General features: G+C 39.7%; 1 protein-coding gene across 4 annotated transcripts in view; it reads left to right on the top strand.

Annotated features, from left to right (window-relative positions):
• Positions 1 to 254: 254 nt before the first annotated feature.
• Positions 255 to 14,910, top strand: part of SEC24D (SEC24 homolog D, COPII coat complex component) — a 66,370-nt gene continuing 51,714 nt past the window's right edge. Inside the window, exons 1-4 of one of the 4 annotated variants that reach the window (XM_037394307.1) lie at positions 255 to 345; positions 5,964 to 6,147; positions 11,063 to 11,257; positions 13,229 to 13,355. In XM_037394307.1, the coding sequence (XP_037250204.1) occupies positions 11,107 to 11,257; positions 13,229 to 13,355 (278 nt within the window). In that variant the 5' untranslated portion in view covers positions 255 to 345; positions 5,964 to 6,147; positions 11,063 to 11,106. Of the gene's footprint in view, positions 346 to 5,963; positions 6,148 to 7,679; positions 7,762 to 8,050; positions 8,073 to 11,062; positions 11,258 to 13,228; positions 13,356 to 14,910 lie in introns of those variants that run through there. The other 3 variants (XM_037394301.1, XM_037394318.1, XM_037394327.1) reach the window with 3 other exon arrangements.

Raw genomic sequence — 14,910 nt, 5'->3', positions numbered from 1 at the left:
TCTTGTTAATCGTGAAGTGAGGCTTTGTGGTTCAGGTGTCATTCCACTGCTGGTTTTACTTATCACCGTGTTTCAGCAAGCAAGAACTGATTTTCTCTTGGGACTTGGGGAGACTCTTAGGTGTCTATCTCCATTTCATTTTGATTCCTAGGACATGGGATGACTACATATTTGGCTTCAGTAGTTGGGAAAATTTTGATAAAAGGTTCTAAAGTAAAAAGAAAACTACGCGGTATTTTCTTTCCAGTTTTGGCAGGGGAATGTTGCATCACATTCTTCTTAACAGAGCCTAGAGGAATCAAAATTTATCTTCTGTGCAAAAGCTTCAGAGCCTGGAGCATGCATGTAAGTAGGTGTTCTGTGTTCCTCACCTCTGCCATAATGCTTCACCCTGCTCTTTGAATTGTCATGTAAAAGTGGCAGTTAAGTAACACAACACCCTTTATCTATCTGTTCATTGTAAGACAGTCAGCTTTTATGATCTCCCCTCTTCCTAATGAAAGAATCCAGTGCAAATTTTCATGCCTACTTATTGGGCTAAGTAAGTACACGATGCTAAACTTTCTTCTGATGTACTACAGTGAAATGAATCAAGAGTAACCATATCGTATTCAGTTAGAAAATATACTTTAATCATAGTTGAGCTATCAGTTAGGCCCAAATAGTCTACTAAATTGCAAAATGATGGTTTAATGTGGAACTGCAGATTGAAGAGATCTTGAAGATTTAACATTAGTCAGATAAATACTCACCTGCATCAAGTTTCATCTTCTAAATGTTGTTTCCTGTTAGCTAGCATAGAAGTGATTAACTCCTTTGACTTGTTGCTTTTAAAGAGCTCAACAACTGATTACATGCATGGCCGAAGTACAGCATAAAATTCAATTATTTTTGCAGTGCATTTAAAGCAGGTATTGTTTGTCACTTGGAAGGCTCATGAGACTGGATTTATCAGTACTGAAAAAAAGAATGGGAACAGTGGAACAACTGAGTTATAATACAGTATGGGTCTGGGGAACCTTGGCTTCCATTTTTACACTTGAAAATTCACATTTAGTTTTTGGTCTGGGCCTGTCAAATGGGGAAAATAGCCACTAGACAGTGTAACCCTAAGAAGTCTGCTTGAACTTCTGAAAAATCTCTGTGTTTAGTTGGATCTTTGAATCCTCCTGTAGTACCCTGTTCTTCCTTCTTTCCTCTGTACTACAAAACGAGCTGTAGGATTTATAAAGCAGTTTCTAACACTCACTTTACAAATACAGTGAAGTATTTTGTTCAATGTCTGCCCCAGCAAGTTAGTGTCTGAACTACAGCATCTAACGAAAGGACAGTACATAAAAAGTTGCTATGGCATCGGTATGTCTGCGTAATGCTAACAGCATTGCTCACTCTTTCTATCTGGATAGTTCTTTTTAGATTTTTAACAGAGAAGCATTAACAACAAAGATGATACAACAAGGACCTCCCTGCACAAAATCTTAGCCCCCACGCAAGTAACTGCAATAGATTGAAAAGCAATCCAGATATCTTCATTCCTGGCTATAGGAACAAGAATTCCAACTCTCACTTTGATAACTAATTCCTTTCCAAATGGAGCAGATTATGTTAGAAAAGTCTGCCCTCCAAAAACACCTTGATGTTTAACCCCTGCCAATCCTACATCCTTGCCTGTTGCACTGCATCTTTTTGCCAGGAACCAGTTTCCAGACTTCTGGAAAAAGTTTATGCTTTTGGTGATAATGTGATGTTTAGCTGGTGTTGGCATGGATCTGCCAGATTTCCAGATGACTGCCAATGTCTGCAATTCCTGAACAACTGTTTTATGTGCCTCCTCAGGGCAAATCTAGTATGCATGCTGTGACACCAAGCTTGATGTAGCATTTTGCTGCTGTGCTTTGTTATTTTCATGCCAGCTGTATCTTCTATCACTTTGTTGCATTTATCATAAACAAATAATTTGATGAATACTTTTAAAATTTAAATCTGATTTTCTTTGATTTAATGCTGATGTTTATTTTTGTTAATGATGGGGAAGGCATCAATTAGTTTACACTAAAGGTATCCAAATAGCACAAAACCAGTATTTTGAAAAATGTTCTTGTAATCAATACTGATACTTTTACAAACGACAGAGATGCTTTTCTGGCATGTAGTACCTCTGTTATTTTTCCATGCTCAGGTGGATTTTTTTACTTCTGCATTAATGGTGGTGTAAAGCAGAAGCACAGTGAATGTGAGTGCAAATAAACATAGAAGTATTTGCATCTTCATTTCAGAGTGATGTTGAATAGCTGATTTTCTTATGCAACAGATTCATCCAATGGTTATGGTATTTGTCAGTGCTAATGAATAGAAAACATCTCGTCCTGCTTGTGAGATCAGCTGATCAAAGAAAGGAAATAATATCATATGAGTTGCAGTAGACAATCAATGACATGTAACAAGTATGACTTTCTAACAGTAGGACTATATTAACAGTATATTTAATGCTTACTAGCACTGGCTAAAATACAACCACGTTATTAACTGGACAAATGGAAAAAACACACTGTACATTCATCCCATGTCTTCCAATGAGAAAACTGAGTAAATCAACCAAAAGACTAGTTTTCTATGAAGAGTTAACTCAGCTATGTTGGGTTTTTAAATGATATTAAGCTTATTTGAGTACTCTTCTGTAGTAAGACTCTACTAACACATCAGAAATTTTATACATGAGCAGGAAACGTAAAATGACAGCCAATGAAAGTAAAGCTACTTCAGGTGCTTTTGAATGTAAAAGTGAAACATATCTAAGTCTGAGAAATTCCATACATTCAGCAAGCAAACACGGAAAGGATCGTATAACTTTCTGCTGTCCTTTCTTAGACTGATGGCTTAATGTTTATTCACAGTGCTTTATATATCATACATTATTAATCACATTATAATAAGAAGGTCTCATCTTGGTTTTTATGTTACAGTTTGTTATGTAGCAATTATGGCAGGCTAATCAAGTCTTGGTTTTTTGTCTTTAAGAACTGGTAGTGCAATCTTCCACTGTCATGCATCTTAGCACTAAATTAATTAAAAAAGATAATTGAAATTCCCCAACTGAAACATCACAGCAGTTTTCTCAGAACACCCTATCTGTCTTCTGTAAATGTTCCATATCGAGTTGCCAGAATGTTGATTTCATTAGAAAACCAAAATAGCAACAATCAGTGGGAGTAAGTAGAGGAGCCTCACAGTTTGCAGATACTGAAAAATCCAGAGGCTTGAACTAGCCGGAAAGTCTTTTTTAAAAAATGCAGCCACAGTCAGTTTTCTAAAGCACATTTGCTTTTTTAATGTGTGACTTGCATAGAACTTACCACATGTGGACCATAGAGCATTTTATAACCATTTCTGTTTTACTGAGTTGCAGGGAAAGAAAGTGGTTTTAGCTAATAGGGACCAACTTAACAGGAAATCGGGACCTTGGCTTTCAGGCAAGTGCCCTTTTCATAAAACCCAGAGTCTCTACTAGGCAAACAATAGCATTAAACACTTTTTCAATCGCATATCATTTTTCTCCCCTAAATATAATCTCTTGTTTGGCAACAAAATTGCTCAGTTCCCAGCAGGGATTGGAGAGTAATATTCAGTCTCAATGAATTTGGAGATTAATTCAGACAGACAGAATATAAGTTTATGAATTGGAATTGGATTTACACTCCTCATCTAAAAATATTTTCAAAATTTTAATGAGGGCAAGGTGTCAGGACCTCTTTGTGTACAGTATGCTGAAAGCAGCCTGAGGGGTAGAACAGGCTTTGCCATCGCTGTGAAGCTGGATGTCAATACTTAGCAGGAGGAAAAAGGCAGAATCACTTGGGCAATCCCAGCAATTCCTAATTGTGTCCCAGTGGCCCCTCTGGCTGGCCAGGCCCAGTTTTGTTTCTGGGTACTCAGACTCACAACCTGCTCAAAAAAAAAGAAAAAAAAAAGGAATTAATTGTTCCTTTACTGTGGCCCCATGCCTGAGCTGAAACAGGGCTAGATGATGGTGGATAGTCACTGTAGGAAGAATCTATTAACACCAGTTACTGAAGAGAAAATATATATAGCAATGAACGTATGCCCAGGATTTTAACATTTCTGTATTACTTTCCCTGAATAACAGCAGCTATATCAGTCTAATACTCTGAAAACCTTATTCTGTGTTTTCATTTTATATAAGGCAGTATTTAAAGGGTGCACTCTAATAATTTTCTAATTGCCATTGAGATTGTTTAATCAACATATCAGTATTCACTTTTGTTGTACCCTTATTTATGTTCCGATTGTGCTTAGTTTTTTATAGAAGAATAACTGAATCACAACACCAATGTATTTCTTCCTACAGTAATGTTCTGTTTCCTGAAACATTATCTTTCCTTTTCCTTGATTTAGCATCTTTTAATCTGACCTCACATTCACACTATTATTTTTTTCAGAAAAACGTAATCCCTTCAAAATGTGATTGCTTTTTTTTCCCACTGATGTCTTTCCTTTAATTTTAAACAAATACAACCTTTGTAAATAATAATTTCCATTTTGCTTGTAAAGTGCTTTACACTCAACTGTAAACTGTTTTCCATAGATCTTAAATATATAGTAGACAAAACATTAAAGATTTTAGGGATTATATGTAAGCAAGAGAGGAAAAGAAAGTTATCTTTTTATGTAAAAGTTAAAAACCAGCTTTTTGGACCCTTCTAATGTTGTGCAAAGGCAAACCTGTTGGTTTATCTGCAGGACATACAAATGTAATTAAAAGGAGAAAAACAGTTTCAGCAAAAAAAAAGCCTTTTAAAGTGTAGAATCTTTGGAGTTTTATGAACTATTGTGATTAAATAGTCTTTTCTTTAAAGAACATACCTAATGTTGCCCACATCTTCCCCTAGAGAATGGTTTAGAATATATTTTGATTTTAAAAACCATTTATATACCACTTAACTGCAGATATTTGTCTTGTCACAGCTATGTGTTAATGCCATCACTGTTAACTGCTACAAAAGCTGTACTGTAGCTATCACCGTGAGGAATACATTCCTGTAGCTCAAATGTATCATGGTGGTGTTTTGATTCTTCCTGGCAGCTTGTGCTAAGGCTGTACTTCACAGACATCCTCTAAATGAAAATGTTGGGTTAGGATTTTGGTTTCCTGGAATCACACATTGTCTTAATGCAATGTGCTATGTGATAAGAGACATGGAGTTCTGCACAGTTTGTCCGTGCGGGGCTTATATAGACCTCCAGTAGCAATTTCAGGGAACAGATAAATCCCAAATGATTAAAATAATAAAAATAAACAAATAATATTGGTTTCTGAAATATTTGAGTTAGCCTTCAACAGAGCCTTTATCGGTTCTGTATCCAATAATCTCCCAAGTTGATGGATGACTATGTGTTTTCTTTGTTTCAGAACTAACAGAAAAAAATTCTAGTGAGAACTTTAAAAGTGAGATTTTAGACTCAGGGGATTTGCTATTTTTTAATATAGTTGAAAAAAGCATATAGATTTACCCAAATACTTTTTTTACCTAACCAGCACTAGCTCCAAATTAGGTCTGAAATATATGAAATCACATTAGTTTTCAGCAGCATTGCATAGGTACGGCTTCAGGATAAATTGATTGTTAAGAAAGGTAATTAACCCTTACAAGATCTTCGTATTGATGATGATGATAGAGCATAAACCAGTCTGATTCTCAGATCATACAGGTTTTTTTAAATGATTTAATTAAAATGAAGTGACTACGGTTTAGCAATCCTGCAATCTCATTTTTATGAAATTACTTTCCAGACCAGGAATGCACTTAAATCTTTAATGTTTTTTCCACATTTCTGAAATTGAAAACCTTAACTTACTTTTAATGTTATAGGTGGAAACTGTGGATAAATACTACTTGCAGCTTCAAAACATCCAGACTGTGACACAGTAGTGCCTTTTGTCTCAGTGTTGCAGGCTAGAGGACAATGGAAGCGAAGCTACTCCTCGAAAGAAGAAATGTCTTGATCAATTTCCAGAGCAGGCCTGAAACAGGGAAAGAACTGACGATGCCACAGCTTCTCCTTGCTATCTTTTGCTGATCTCATCTTTCAGCTTCACTGCTGCTGATTTCAGGGAGGAGAAATCTGATAGTAAGTATTCAGTGGCCAAGTGCATGCACCATTCTTCAGTGCTGAATTATCCGCAGCTGCATACTGTTAATAGCTACGAGCTAGACACAACAGGAGTGGTGGGACAGTAACCCACCTGTCTCCACAATAAAACAGGGAATGTCCAAACTTAAAGCTGTTATTTTCCTCAGTGGCATGGTATTTTAAAGGAATTTTGCATAACTGAAGGGAATTATATGTGTCCATATGAACAGCAAAACAGAGAGGGACGATGGGTGAGACTGCAGCATCGCAATGACGAAAGGCGATGGTTTGCATCCTGCTCACGAAAGAGTGGATACTCTGCAGCCAAAACCACATCCAGTTTAACTGTTGCTTGTTACCTCATGGACTAAATTCTCCATTCTGATTAGACAGTTGTGAGGGATTTGAAACGGTTTAGATTTTCTTGTGACATGTCCAACAGCTCTGATAGCATGTAGAAAACCAGCTTACATTATTCAGTGGTGAATCCAGCTCTGGATAGTGAGAATGAAGGCAGGCCAAGGCTTGTTCTTGCCCACTTTGTGCTGCTTGTGGAGGCTTCTTACAAGCCTTTGATGTAAAGGATGCCCCCATGTACCTTCAGTTTGACATGTTTCAAAGGCACTGGAATTTTGTTTTGGATTACTTTGTATACTAATGAATGCTTTCGACCATCTTGTCGGAGGTAGCTGTTACTGAGATTTAGCACCACGTAAAACTGTGCAGTACTTTCAAAAGCTTTGTTAAAGTTGTAGAACAGACACTCAAAGGATAAAAAGCCTATCAAGCCTGAATTCCACATGCATATGAGTTATGAAGCTGCCTTGAGTGAAGGCTTTTTTCCTTGCCGCTAATCCTCTGCTGCCTTCTTTTTTTATATATATACTTTAACACCGCAATGAATGTTTGTTACCTGGGAAGAACGGTCATTTTACCAATACGCCTTTCTCGTGTTACACCCATGTTTCTACTGTGTTAATTACAAAAACATTTAGTCTCTCCTGTCATCAAGGTAGTATTTTTAAACGTACTTGAACAGTAACTAAAACCAGAGTATGCAAACAGGTTAAGTACCTGTATTGTATTTCACTCTAGATATTCAGGTGGCATAATTTTACATATATACATATATATATATGGCTTATATATATAGCCACAGGTAGAAACGTGTTTGTAAAGCACATATGAGAAGTAGTATCCTATTTTAGGACATTTCTGTGTCTAACGAGGAATTTCACCCCTAATGCTGAACGGAAAAGGAGCTGATGCCAGCAGCTCTGAGCAGCCCATACGGGCTTCTGGTCGGTCTGAGGTAGCTGCCCCGCGCCTTTCTCTGTGGGACGCCGCCTCCGGGACGCAGCTCCTCTGCCAGGTCCGTTCCAGGCCCTTCCCCGGGGCGGGCCCGCAGTAGCGTCAGCCGCCGCCAGCTCTCGCCTCACGGCGGGCGCGGAGGGCACGGCGCGGCGGGCGGCACTGCGCAGGCGCGGGCGGCGGGGTCGGGCGCGCTCCCGCCGGCGGGGGGGGCGGGGGGGAGGCGGCGGCGCGCGGGCAGGCTCAGACGTGGCAGTTGGGTGAGTGAGTGTGCCCCGGCGGAGGCGCGCGCCCCCTCAGGTAACGGTCCTAACGGCCTCCCCGCGCTCTCGGCCCGCCGCCGCCTGAGGGGTCAGCGGGACCTGGCGGGGGGAGCGGGGCGGCGGCAGTGGCGGGAGGGTGCGGGACCGGGAGCAGCGAGCAGCCGGGCTGCTGCCCCTCGGAGCCGGCAGGGTGGGCCGCCCCCTCTCGCAGGCAGGCAGGCAGGGCCGGGCGGGTGGGGAGACCTTTTGCCCTGTTACAGCGCCTTGGGATCCTTAGGTGAGGCGGGGGGAAACGTTGCATCGGTAGGAGGTGATAGGACGTGTTTGCGGGTTTGGCACTGAATTGGAGTAAGTTTAAGCTTATGTTCTCATAGCTTAATCCAAAATGTGTTATTAAAAAAAAAATACAAAGCATAACGTGTGTAGCTATATTCCGTTCTTTCTACATGTGCGTGTAGATACGTGCATACACCTCAAAGATTTTTTGCCAGATTGAGATTGCAGTCTGGCTTGGGGAGGGACAGCACCTCTTCCCAGTGGATGGTACCATGCACAGTGTCTCTGAAGAAATAAAATGTTAATAGTTCACCCTCAGTGAACCAAGAATGTGATCCTCAGGTTTTGGTTCCGTTGTCCTATTTCTGCACACACAGAGTGGAGTTTTACATCTGCACAGTGGTATCAGTGCAGGAGAGCACTGCACAGGTACAGCGATCCTCTGAAAAAACCAAGATGACAAGCTATTTTGTAATAGCAGTAAATTGAATCACGGAGTGTGTGTGTGTGAATGTTGCTCCTCAGGCTATGCAGTGTAAGGTAAACTAGTGTTGAGAGAGACAGGGAGAAGGAAGTTTTTGTGTCCTATGTAGTGACACTTGCAGTAAACAAACCCAGGGAAAGATCTGAGTTTAGCAAATCCTCTGATCTTTGTCATGCAATTTCCAGAGTGAATCTGCATGTCTCTTGTTAGAACCTGACAACCAAAACCTTGGGTGATACTTCGCGTGTTGCCTCCAAACTGTGTCCATGGTGTGTTGGTATATATACATATTTTGCGAAGGGATTAAATATGCTCAGTGTTAAATAGAATGTGGAACTGTGTTTGATAAACTTAGATTATTTTTCTTATGGTTAGAGTTCCTGTCTCTTTTCAGCACAACCTCTGCATGTTTATGCTGTCTGTGGGAAGCTTGACGTGGCAAGGTTTTTTTTGTGTCTCTGTGAGTAAGCAAGCTGTGGAGGAAGTCATTTCCCCTGGATGCTGTCACAGCTAAAGGTGTTGGCTGTTGCAGCTGTCTCTAAGTGAAAATACTTTCCTTTATGTAGATTACAAAGATATATATGATGTATATGTCCATGCTAGTGTGTAGGTAAGTTAGTGCAGACTTACTGTCTTTTGGAGCAACTAAAGCTCACACTGCCACGTCCTTTCTGATGGGGGTGGGGGAGGGAAGAAAGTACGGATGGCAGCACGAAGCCTCTGTTTAAACTTTTTTTTTTCCTTCTCCCTGTGTTTACCTTGTTAACTAACAAATGGAAGAAAACTCCCTCAGATTACCTATCTGAAGCAGTTTAATACTGCAGTTGAGAAATCTTAAACTACATTGGGGAGTGTGGTTTAGAGGGTTGCACGGGCAGTGTGTGAGGAGAGCTAGGCCCTGCACCCAGCTCAAAGTGATTTCTTGTCTGACGTGGAAGATTAGTAAAACTGTTGTGTTTTGGTTTTTTCCAGAAATGTATATTTAACACGAGAAGCCTAGAAATGGCTTTTCTGATAGGGATAGCTTTTCTCTGCTGACATGTACCAGTGCAGCATGAATTTGTCTGTTTTTTGAAGCTGCGTGTGATTTTGAAGTGCCTTTCTGTGGGCTTCTGGACCACAGTTCTTGATGTACTTTAATCCAGCTTCCATGCTCAAAGATGACTCCATGGCTCAAGCCTAAGAATGTGAGGTATATGTGGTTAGGAAAGCTATTTAAAATGATAATTTAACATCTAAAATGCTAGTTTATGTCCTGTATCTTTAGTTCTTTGGAGATGCCTGACTTCAGAGTCTACAGAAGTAGTAAGTGCGCATTCAGGCTTTGGATCCTTAGCATTTCTCAAAATGGTTTTAATTTGGGCATCAATAAATTTAGTGAAAATTTGTTTTTGTTAAATTCAATATGAGGTTAAAATAAAAACATCTCTCTCACATGGAAAAGAGAAAGCTAGCTATCAAGGCTGCAAAGTGTACAACTTCAATAACCTCAAATCCCTTGGTGGCAAGGGCGCTGTATCTGAACACTAGTCTTATGAAATGCAGTGATCTGGTTTAATAATGCAGGATTCTTCTGATTTTCTAGTTCTAAAATGATTGCAATTATCAGAATACTCTTTCCTGAAAGTTTTCTAAAAGTTTACTTTATCCTGCTTAACAAAATCTGACTGCAAGAAAGAAATGTCTTATTGGTTAAGTCTTATTCACATGTCTTGTGAATGGTGTCATCATTAGAAAACTTTTTCTGAATTGCTTTTAATCAAATTCTGATTTTTTCTTTCTTTAACAACAACAGACTGAAGATGTGAAAGCTTAGGGAAAAGATGCCTGGTGGTAGCAAGGCCAACATATGGTACTGTTGAGACCATGCTGCCCTGAGAGTACAGCTTCTCATTTGTGGAATACCTTGTGCCCCATTGTGTCATATTGTGGAGTCCTGCAGTAAAAAGGCTGGTCAGGCCTGGGCCAGTAATGCAGAAGACAGCTGGAAATGGGACCTCTCTATCCTATGCTTTATTCTGTGTTTCACCGGCATCAAAAGCAAGATATCTTCCCTCACTGGCTTGGAATGGGGCTGATGTAGAAGATTTGATGGAAAGCTGGTGCTGTACCTTCTCTAAAAAAAAAAAAAGCCAGGAGAAGGATTTGCTTAATACTCTGGTCAATCTGCCTTTCCTGATCCTTCAGTGTGTTCATTGGGATATCTGGTATGTGGGGAGCAGGACTCAGAGTATTTTTCAGGTGTAGTAGAAGTCTAGGTTTTCCCAGTAAAGAGAGCAGTTTGAGACTTTTCTTCCACCTGCGCATCCATTACTTACAGTTTTTCTCTCCATGGGCCTTGAAGAGGTGAATCCCACTCAGATAAACTCAGTGATATGTTTCAGTTCATGCAGTATGTGGTAGTGCTGAGGAAACTAACCAACCAACCAGTCAAGCAAGCAAAGCCACTGTTTCCCCCTGACTTTAAGGTCCTTTTATTGCCCTCAGATATGTGTTTTGTTTTGGGAACATGGTTCATAGCGTTTTAAAATGCACAAAGAGTGAAGGCTAATATCAGGTGTCACTTTCTCTTTTGCAGATTCTTCAGGAGGATCCAGTACTTGGAATGAGAATATTGCCATCATGAGTCAACAAGGTTATGTTGCAGCTCCTCCATATTCCCAGTCCCAGCCAGGAATAGGAGGCTTTTCTGCAGGTTTTGGACCACCTAATTCTTCACTTCGTTATGGGCATTATGGGGACCCTAATTCCTCCTACTCAGCACCTCAACCAGGTATGAATATGGCTTAAAATGTGTTTTCAGAGTTTGCTTTTCAATGAAGGTATTTTGCATCTCTTTTCCCTTACTTGTGTCAGCACAAAATGCTCAGTGTTACACTGCTACTGCAACAGGATCCTGCACTAGCTTTGTCTGTACTGGTGGTGTTGATGCTCAGATGCTGATGTAAGATGTGGTGGTGGGTATCTGACATTTGTGTGTGAATTCTGTTGTCCAGGAAGCAATAAACACGAGTGCTTAATGCTCTGTTGTAATTCCTGATACAGCCAAATACAAAATGAATGATTTCTGGGAATAGAGAAACATTTTGCAACTCACGTTAATCATGTTAATGGTAAAAAAGCTGTCAGATATAGGTTGTATTCTTCACAGCCGGACCTTTGTCTTACTGAATTCTTGAGCACAAACTTGCCTGTGAGTATCAGCTGGTGTTCTGCTGCTTAAGCTTACTTACTGGGTGATGCATGGTAAGTAGAGCCCATCTGCTTTCTAACCACTCAGGAGACTGTCTCTGAGGAAGGACACCTTGGGTGCAAGCGAATTACAAGCAAAAGGGGATATTTACTTTACTTCTACCAGCATAATCATAGTATGGATTATCTAATTGAGATCAAACAGTTAAACATGGTTGTCCTTGTCTGTTCTTTTCATAAATTTTAACTTACTGATATGTGGCTTCAGACCTTTCAAGAAATATAATGTATGAGTATAGGGTGGCTGACCCTTAAAAAAGAAACACCAAAATTTGAGAGCATGGAATTTAAGCCTGTTTTGCTGTATGTAAATTATGCTGGTCTAATTTCAGTAAAGTCAAAGTGGGTGTGCTAGACTAGTGGATTTGGGCTGTGGAAATTATCCAAAGAGTAAGGTTTCCTCTTCCTTCTGTAAGTCTACTAATATACATAGCTAAGATAGGGATGCAGGAAAGAGGGACCATCTCAGTATTTTGCCTGATGTCAAGGGGAACATTAGTTAAAATAGTAAAGATGTCTGAAGTATTCTCTAAGGCATCTAAGAAAAGTTATTTGTTAAAATTTTTAATAACATTCAGGTTGTGATGTTACATTAAATTTAGTATTTGAGATGGTGGAGTAATGACAGAATAAATATCCAGGTATATTGGAATTTTTTACATATTCTTTGTTGTCCTTGGTTTTTGTGTTATCATGAAAACAGAAAAAAAGAAGTTTTATCCCTTTTCTTTAAAACTTCTTATTAAAGACAGCAGGAGTTGTATTAACCTTAATCCAATGCTGAATATGGTCAGAAGATAGAACTAGTTCTGGTAATTGGCTTACTAGAATCCTGTGGAAAAATATCAGTTTTGGTACCAAACACATTTTTATGTTAGAGTAATTTGAAGGAAGATAATTCAAGAAATACAGGTTTAAAAGCTGTTTATTCCACACTGCTGTATACATGAATTCTTGTCTCTTCATAGTCACTGTTGCAGATCTGAATTAAGAATCATTCTAGCAGGTTTACAGGTTCTGCGTTGTGGAGGCTATTTTATTTTAAGGTTGTTCCAAGTTTTCTTTGTGACAATGCTCTCTGAAATCAAAGGGACCCCTTGCTTCTACTTACAAAGATAACTGGGTGACAGGGAATTTCCAGTGTCCCAAATTAAATTGCAGGGTGTGTTTGTTCATGCTTGCTTCTTTCTTATTGTCCATCTTGGATTCTTTTGCTGGCAAGTTACCAACTACTATTCGCTTCCTTTTTGCTATCTTTTCTTTTTCATATCCGCTTCTATAGCTGACTGGAAATCTGTCCTTTCTTATGGAATCACAGAATAACTGAGGTTGGAAGGGACCTCTGGAGGTGATCTGATCCAGCACCCCTGCTCCAGCAGGGCCACCTAGAGCTGGTATTCTTATTGCTAGAGCAGGGCCGTACACTTGTATTTTTTGGCGATCTTTTTCCTTCTTACAGAGTTCTTACATAAACGTACCTCTTCCTTTGCAGGTGTGTCAAAATCAACTGTGCCTTTTGGATCTTCAGCTCCCGTTGGGCCTCCACCGCCTGGTACACATCAGTTCAGCCAGACCAACTTCCAAAATGGGCCCAGTACACCAGGGCAACAGCCACATAGGTGACTTTCAAGAATTATACATGAGATCTAAGCTATTTGATCTCTGTTACCTCTCTTCAGCTGCTTCACTGATATTTAAGTATGGCATCTCTTTTATCTTAAGCAGTTCTGACTTATTCCAATTCTGAACCAGATCTTCTAGTTCAGTTCACTGTGTTAAACTGCCAGATCATACACTGTGATCTGTAATCTGATTAAGTTCTATTTTACAGCAAGTCAGGTCTTTATCATGCCTTGTTTTATTTTTAATTATTCTTCTTGGGCTTAGATCCATTGCTTCAAAGCAGCAGCAAGGTGTTATAAGTGCCGTTTAATATAAAAGTTACATTTTTTCTCTTCACTTTCTCAAGTCTTAATTCTCCTTCGTTGTGAGGTACCCAGAAGTTGTTATTTAAAAATCAGTAATTGCCCGTGGGTTCTGACTAGAAGCTGGTCCATGTCTCTGTATCTGTAGTTCTCCCAACTCCCCAGGCCTTGTCAGGATGTGTTTGCTTCACTGTGGGATCACAGCCAAGGCTCCATAGGGTACTTTAAAGACATTTTATAACACAGCTTTGTTGTACTGTCTCAGATGGATGACTGCTACCCTTTTGCTTAGGTCTGGGATAAACTGTTCATAGTCAGTCTGAAGTGCTGTTGTCCTGCCTCCAGAGCTTACAGGAAGAAGTGGAGACAGGAGTACGGAAGGGAGAAAACAGGGACAGGTGGAAGCTGTAAAGAAAAATCTTGGAAAAATGATCATACGAGGGGATAGCCAAGCTTTATTACACAGTGGTTGTATTGCAGGTTGTAGGAAGTGGGTAAATATGCTTAGCTCTTTTATTTAATTCTGTCAAATGTTAACGATTTTGCTTGCCTCCCAGGAGTGACGAAATCAGTTTGTGTACCTATAGCTATTTTGGTTTTATTGAACCTGACACTGTTTAATAATGTTCTTGTTTTAGTTGGTTGAAGTCCTAATCTGCCTCTGTGCTTTTTAGTTGTTGTACAGTTATTTGTCTTCAAATAAAGCCATGCATATGTTTTATTAGGCATCAAAATAGGGAAGCCTGTTCATGGGCTGTGTGTTATCAGTGTATAAAGGAGGACCCAAAGAGACTGGTGATCAATTGTAAAAGACAATGTACTAATGCATGGGGAGAAGTGGTGGTTGTCCTGAAGAAGAAGAAACAAGGTGAAGAGAATTGAGTTGACATGACCAACCCAGCAAAATACTAATTCCCTTTCCTAGCTTCCAGTCATTGCCTTTACAGGTGCACATCTACTGTTTTTCACCTGAACTTGTTTTATTTCCAAGTTGCTGAGAGCTGCTATTCTAGACCAGGACATTTCCACATGAATGATTCAAGGAAAGTGTATTCTGTTTCTCTTGAAGTAGCTAGGCCCCTCCTCAGTTTTAGAAGTGGTCATAGGAAAATCAGTGTAGATCTCTGGGAGATCTCATTTTTCCAGAGTGAAATAGTCTGGTAGAAAGTATCTTTATAAGCCACGTGTGTTACCACTTTCTTTTATTTAGTTTGTTTTCGTGCATTCATGTTTTTCTGTATCTGGTAAT

This window comes from Falco rusticolus, chromosome 1, assembly GCF_015220075.1.
Source record: "Falco rusticolus isolate bFalRus1 chromosome 1, bFalRus1.pri, whole genome shotgun sequence".
In the NCBI taxonomy this organism is placed as follows: domain Eukaryota; kingdom Metazoa; phylum Chordata; class Aves; order Falconiformes; family Falconidae; genus Falco; species Falco rusticolus.
This window is presented reverse-complemented; position numbering and strand designations above follow the sequence as displayed.